The sequence below is a fragment of the Priapulus caudatus genome, unplaced genomic scaffold, assembly GCF_000485595.1.
Source record: "Priapulus caudatus unplaced genomic scaffold, Priapulus_caudatus-5.0.1 Scaffold88, whole genome shotgun sequence".
Taxonomy (NCBI): Eukaryota; Metazoa; Priapulida; class Priapulimorpha; order Priapulimorphida; family Priapulidae; genus Priapulus; species Priapulus caudatus.
In genome coordinates, this window is record NW_014577149.1 from 180,190 (window position 1) to 187,401 (window position 7,212).

At 46.2% G+C, this 7,212-nt stretch overlaps 1 protein-coding gene across 2 annotated transcripts; it reads right to left on the reverse strand.

Annotated features, from left to right (window-relative positions):
• Positions 1–1,257: 1,257 nt before the first annotated feature.
• On the reverse strand, positions 1,258–4,221 carry LOC106804803 (Golgi-associated plant pathogenesis-related protein 1-like). 2 transcript variants are annotated; one of them, XM_014806151.1, is made up of 4 exons: positions 4,122–4,221; positions 3,385–3,628; positions 3,016–3,105; positions 1,258–2,876 (listed from the first exon to the last, which is right to left on the reverse strand). In XM_014806151.1, exons 2-4 carry the CDS (start codon positions 3,605–3,607, stop codon positions 2,725–2,727), a joined length of 465 nt encoding a protein of 154 aa, XP_014661637.1. In that variant the 5' UTR covers positions 3,608–3,628; positions 4,122–4,221; the 3' UTR covers positions 1,258–2,724. The 2 variants fall into 2 exon arrangements, with proteins under 2 accessions (XP_014661637.1, XP_014661638.1); XM_014806152.1 differs by having other exon boundaries at positions 3,385–3,644.
• Between the last annotated feature and the right edge of the window lie 2,991 nt (positions 4,222–7,212).

Consider the following 7,212-nt stretch of genomic DNA (forward strand, 5'->3'; position numbering starts at 1 on the left):
TTCTCTTTCCGCGCGCTCTCTCTCCCTGTTTCTTTGCGTCCTTCTTCTCGCTCTCGCTCTCTATACATATATCTCCCCTCGCTGTCTTATTTTCTTTCTTTGACACATGCACACACATGCACACACATGCTTGCACGCACACACACGCACATTCGATCTGTCTTTGCGGCCGCATTACCGTTTCCCTAAGTTATGACGTTTCCTTATTCCTATTCTCTGTAATGCGCGATTTATCCCGATCATTTTTCGGGACCTCGCACATTCCGCGTTTCACTATATCGCCCTCTCTGTTACCCTCTCGCTGCATCGCCTTCACCTTCCCTCCTCTCGCTGCCTCCTCTCCCCCCCCCGTCTCTCTCACTCTCTCTCTCTCTTTCTCGCTCCGTTGCTCTGGCGCGTTTCGCATAATTGCGTGGTTTCAGAGCGGCGATCCCCTTCACGCGCACTTGCGTCGTTTGATCGCTTCGTTTACTTGCCCGTAACGCGAGCTAATGCAGTTCTCTGAGCAGCGGGCGCGATCCCGTCCGCGGCGCGCTCTACGCCTCTCGCGCGCTTTCATCAACCTACACGCGCAAAGCGCACGCGCGCGACTTTCGCACCCTTTGAAGCCAGATTGTGGCATTTTTTCGCCGTGAAAATGATCCGCGTGGATGTACAGCGAGCCACTGACGACGTTCTATGTCGGGTTGAGTTATTTGCGTGATGACTGGAGCGCAGATCAACCTGATAATACCAGAGTGATGAGGTGGTATGAAATCAAGTATTCGCCTGCGAACTCTGCCGTCTAATCAAATCAGATGCACGTGGCGTCTATATTATATAGTCGATGCGTGGAGTTCCTGCCATTTGATTGCCGAACGAAAGGGACAGCAAAGCAGCCTCATTTCGCCCTAACGTACAACACTCTCATTAGGTCGAGCAACAGATGACGGCTAAATACCTCGTTAAAAATGCCCGCGGCTGGTAGCGTTGCCGCGCATGCGCAGCTAGTCGTCCAATCGATAACACAAGAAGGAAACACAAGGCTGTGGGTTTTTGTTTGTTCTTTCTGTTCATATAGTTTATTAATGCTTCATGGCTTATGCAATGTGTATACAATTCAGTGTGTATCGTTTAACGAGTGAAGGAGTTTTGTTTTTGCGACGAAAGAAATATCGAGACTGAAAAAGAGAGGCCATTTCAATAAGCGTTAGTTGGAAATTTTAAATAAAAACGTTTACGGGATAAAATATATAGAGAAAAATACATAGAGATAGATGGGGAGAAACAATAACATATACTTGCACACGGTGAACGTATAGATGAACACATATCCAATACTGGCACGACGCTACAGATAAAATACACATAATTTCGTGTCGAATATTACACTTAACATGACCAGGTATACACTCTTTATCACATCTAGGCCGGATCCCCCGTTGAATTACCGACAGTGAATTCACGGTTTCAAATTATTTGTCTGCCACCCGGGTAAACTGTTTGCGCTGATTAGACCCTACTGTCGTGAATGCAAGTATAGAATTAAGCTCCTCTCTGTTCGAGTCTGTGAAGGCAATCAGTGAGACCCCGAGGCTGAGCTATTATTATTCAACAGCGTCATAGAGTCACGTGGACAATACTCGCTCACCAAATTCATGGCTTGCTGCTAAATCTGTTAGTCTATCAGCGATCACGGATTCCCCCGATAGGTGGCAGCAAAGTACGGCCTCGTTTTCTATACAGACTACAGAAATTACCCTGTACCAACATTATCACCAAAGGCATGCAAAGGCATTCCTTACCTAACACGTAAATGGATAACATATACGTGAACAAATTGAAATATAGTATATAGATGTATCTAAATATAACATTATAGCGAATAGCATTATATGCGAATGAATTTCGAATACTAATTAAGGCAGTGGTGATCTATAGATAGCATAATATACTTGATCTTTTGGCATGCTGCTGAGAGGTATGAGTGCTAGGAAACGATGGGCGACACATCGCAGGTACCAGCCCTACGAATAATCCAGTTTACCGGCATCGCAAACTACACGCGTGAGGTAGAAGAAAATCGACTGCGTGGAAAACCCGTTTAATTGCCTACAGATGGCGCTGAGGACGCTTACTGTCGAAATTGCAGTGCGCAGCGTTACAGTGAAGCGGCGCGAATCGGCGCCACCACGGCGCAGGTGAACGCAACGTCGCCGATGCGTTCCTGCGGGAATGTATCTGGTTAAAACTACCGGCTAATTACCGTAAGGATACTGCCGACGTCATATCACCGATATTGTTCTGCTGTTGAGAATTTCGTGCTCAGCCCTTCGTCATTGACCGACGCGCATGCGCCCGGTAGAAGGTAGCATCACGTTCCTTGTATGTTTCAATGCAATTACGTTTGGAATGTGTACATCGTTGAGCACGCGCTCCAGAAACCGCGCAGCCATCGGCGAATGAACGAACGTCAGTTCATTAAAAATCGATATCTGTTTATCCCGAGGATATTTCCGATGTTCGTGATTGCTACAGATACAATGTTACATGTTTGCGTTCTGCTTCGCGTGTGGGCGTGCTGACCACAGACAGTAGCATGCTGAGTATCGCCAATACAGCGCGTGCGTGCGGGCAGTGTGGAATGCAGAGTATAACCATATATTGACGTCGTGAAATGGCGTTGCCGCTGCTCATTCATAGGAAATTTTATCCCCCTTGTTGGCTCTACGCGCTAGAGGGCGCTCAAGCGGTGGGCTTTCGGACGTTGTCCATGTACTGGCCGCCCATGTTTCCGGCAGGCTTATAATTACCGACGACAAAGATCTGATTTCCCTTTTTCACCTTTCCCATACCGAGCTCCTTGCTTGCCGCCCACACAACCTGAGAGAAGTGACCTGCCAACAAAGCAGACGAACCACATCGGTGCGCAATATACGAAGAACCGTAACCAAGCGTAGCAGTAACAACAGACCACTTTTAATAAGGGGTACGACATCAATGCAAAGTCAGCTGCACAGCACATCATTTTTCTACCTGTTCCTCTTTTCTCCTGCATGCTTGGTTCTTTGCCAAACCACTTGTACTTTGGAAGTTCGCTGTACCAGGTCTGCGTAGCTTTGTCACCTAAGAAACGTAAATAAAGCTACGATAGGTATTTCGACGTAATAAGCTAACGGAAAGTCCCTACACCGTCGCGGGTAGACCATCAGAGCCTCTAAACTATGATGGCTTCATGTAGGATTTACTTGCATTACTCGGTTCGCAGCCGCAATCGAACACGTACCACCGTGACGTTCTAATCAATATTACGCTACTCGGTCGCCTCTACATGTGCGACACACACACACACACACACACACACACACACACACACACACACACACGCACGCGTCAGGCTCTCACCTGAGACGTCAAAATTAGGATCGGACGACGAGCAGTTATAGATGCACTCGCCGTAGTTGTTATTCGGCCTGTGGCTGAGTTGGCCCGTCTTGGCGAGCTTCTCGGCCCACTCCTGTGCCAGCTTGTTGAGTTCCGCGGACAGTGCGAGAGGTGCCGCCCCGTGCTTCGCTCGCAGCTTGTTGTGCTCGGCAAGACACTCTTTTTGGAACTGTGTGAAGCCCATACTGACGCCTATTGGTTTCTCCTGAAACAGGCGAGGTCTTAACTCGGATCGGTAATATACCTGCTAGTGCGCGGCCGAAGAGGCGTTTTTACTGGACTATACGGTCATGCATTTACGATGTTAGCGAGCAATGTGTAGCTAGTGCATGGCAGCATACACGTAAATGGCGTTACCCTTCAGTAAGCTATGTCATTTAAATAACACGATGTCCCCCGGCTGCAGCAGGTGTCCGCGTATTTAATATCTCGCTTAATATAATGCGTTGTGGAGCTCACTGCATACAATGAACAGGCATAGAGATTACATTCACGCCACAGTGACAGCTGGCCTTGCCGCTTATGATATATTATGGCATAGATAGATTACATGTAAATTCTATGTTGGCATGCGAACGTCTTACCTATCTCACACACTTATATAATAATATATAATACGATATACGGTACCCTAATCTTATATAAGAAATAGGACGTTGTCGCTAGGAAATTAACAATGCAAAATCTAAATATCAAACCGCTCTCTGACGCTGCACGGCTGGCTGAAGATCCTTTCACGAATTGGCACAGGAACCTCTCTGATAATGGCGGATGGATGCAGCGATGGATGTCGTTGAGCCACGTTCTCTCCCTCCCTCTCTCTCTCTATCTCTAGTATGGTCGGCTGATGCGCGAGCGTGGGGAATGCGGGTACAGTATATGACGTTAACCGCTCAGTATCGACCTGCCTCACTGTTGCTTGTTTGTGTGTGTGTGCAGCAAGAGCAAGGAGCTGCACTCATTCTCGATGGAGTTGTACTTCCCAATTGTACCAAATTTCCCCTCCTGCATAATAGATTATCATGCATTCGAGCGTCCAATAACAACACCGTTCCGGAAAAAGTTGGAAGTTTTCTTCGTTTCAATTTGATTGGTCTTTCTTTTGGTTATTAAAAAGTTATTACATAGCGCACGACTAAGTAATCATGTGTGCCATTTTAGGTTAGTTTCTTGTTCGTTCGAGTAAGAGTAGAAAGTACAGCATTTAATTAGCAAAATAGATAGCGTATTTACTATAATTCCCATATTCAATGAAATAAGCATACCGGTTTGCACATCGCCTATTACAGATAGCTCAGTAGTTATTCTATATTATGAGTTAATAGCAGTCGCATTAATGTCTCCTCACAACCCAACTTTTATAATCACATAAATAAATAAAACATTTATTCTGTAACAATAAATTAGTAAAATGTATCGAGTATACAGGGCTATCGAGCCTATCGTAGAAATAGCCCGCACATAGGTCTCTGTTGATTCTGATGGTGAAATAAAGGTCGACACCATTAAATTAATCAACCCTATAATCATACGCTATGCGGAAAATTATAATAAAAGGGTTGCTAATGGCTGTTGAGGAGTAGCCCTACCGTGCATGCGCAAAATGCAAGCGTCGTTTCTGTGCGATCAGGTTCATTTATGCCGCTTTAACACTGGGGTTTATCCCGCTTCAGGTCCGGACCTGAAGCGGGATAAACCCCAGTATGAAAGGTCGAAACACCCTTAGCCCGAGCTAAAGTTATCCCGTTCTAAGGGGTGGTCAGGTCCGCTTCAGACCCGAGCTAACGTCAGTATGAAAAGGTATCTCGACTTTAGCTCGCTCTAAATCCCCCCCCATTACCCCATTCATACTGGGGGTTATCCCGCTTCAGGTCCGGACCTGAAGCGGGATAAACCCCAGTATGAAAGGTCGAAAAACACTTAGCCCGAGCTAAAGTTATTCCACCTCAGGAGGTGGTTCAGGTCCGCTTCAGACCCGAGCTAACGTCAGTATGAAACGACTTATCCCGAGCTAAAGTTATCCCGCTTCAGAAGCGGGCTAAAGTCGTGCGCAGTATGAAACGACTTATCCCGAGCTAAAGTTATCCCGCTTCAGCAGTATGAAACGACTTATCTCGAGCTAAAGTTATCCCGCTTCAGAAGCGGGCTAAAGTCGTTCGCAGTATGAAAGCGGCATTAAACGCCTTTCCATATAGAGTGCAACCGATAGATGGCGGTAAGCTGTCAGTCTGTGGTTATGAGCCAGCTGGTAAGGGCAAATGCCAGTGTAGTACAAGTTTCATATATTTTAGTTTCAGAAGAAAACATCGATATAAACACATACCCCATACATAAGAATTTTCTAGAACAGACCCAGCTATCCAATGTTACTGAAAAGTGACTCTTTTATATTAGTGAGACCATTTAAACGCTATAATCTATCCTTCATCACCGTGTACCCCTTACAGACACCTGTTAACGATTGCTCGCTGTTTGATCTGAAACGAACATAGATGTGCATAGGCAAACTCGAATGTAAAAATATTTGAAACAAAGAATATTGGTATAATTTGGGCACTATGTTTTTGATTGTAATATTTTTAAACAATACGGTTACAGTGCATTCTAGAGTATTTATATGCCCATTTTCCAGAGAAACAGCATCTTATTTCAACTTCGAACTCGCAAGTTATTTATTTATGCCAAGTTGTCAATGTTTATGTGTAAGTTATGTATGTCTACGTAATGTAAGTCGTGTGAAATCTACATCACGACCCATAAGGAACATCTAGCTTAGATATAGACAAAGGGAAGAGGATTTACCATCTCGCTCAAGCGTATAAAACAGACCACTTCACACAATATCACATATAGAACGGCCGAAGAAAATTCTGTAGGCAGTCAACGGGGACAGATGCACGAGCGCCTGGCTTTCAGCACATTAATATAGGCATAGCGGGGAACCCAGGGCGTGATGCTGCGAGCAAAGTGAATATTATAGATCGGATTTTACCAAGCACACGTGCTGTCGGCCCGCCCGGCTCCACTTTGAGCGTGTAAGAACGGCCGAAGAAAATTATATTGGCAGTCAATGGCGACCGACGTCGGAGTATATAGCATAGCGGGGAACCCGGAGCGTGATGCTTCGAACTAAGTGAATATTAAAGATTGGATAATACCAAGCACACGTGCTGTCGGCCCGCCCGGCTCCACTTTGAGCGTGTAAGAACGGCCGAAGAAAATTCTCTTGGCAGTCAATAGCGACCGACGTCGGAGCGACTTTTGCGTCTAGAATAGGATAGCGGGGGACCCATGGCGTGATGCTACGAGGAAACAGAATATTATAGATCGGATTTTACCAAGCACACGTGCTGTCGGCCCGCCCGGCTCAAGTTTGAACGGAAAAGAACGGCACAAGAAAATTCTCTTGGCAGTCAACGGTGCCCGACGCACGAGCGCCGTCTTTCTACACATTAATATAGGCATAATGGGGAACCCAGGACGTGATGCTACGAGCGAAGTGAATATTATAGATCGGATTTTACCAAGCACACGTGCTGTAGCCCCGCCCGGCTCCACGTTGAACGTATAAGAACGACCGAAGAAAATTCACTTGGCAGTCAATGGCGACCGACGTCGGAGTATAGCATAGCGGGGAACCCGGGGCGTGATGCTTCAAGCTAAGTGAATATTACATATCGTATAATATCAAGCACACGTGCTGTCGGCCCGCCCGGCTCCACTTTGAGCGTGTAAGAACGGCAGAAGAAAATTCTCTTGGCAGTCAATAGCGACCGATGTCGTAGCTAC

What these genes read in the sequence shown, in the direction of transcription:
- LOC106804803 (XM_014806151.1), bottom strand. Translation starts at nt 3,607, where the DNA reads ATGGGCTTCACACAGTTCCAAAAAGAGTGTCTTGCCGAGCACAACAAG. An exon ending in TCCTAATTTTGACGTCTCAG is followed by an intron (nt 3,106 to 3,384) that starts GTGAGAGCCTGA and finishes TACGTTTCTTAG; the next exon opens with GTGACAAAGCTACGCAGACC. An exon ending in GCAGGAGAAAAGAGGAACAG is followed by an intron (nt 2,877 to 3,015) that starts GTAGAAAAATGA and finishes CTTTGTTGGCAG; the next exon opens with GTCACTTCTCTCAGGTTGTG.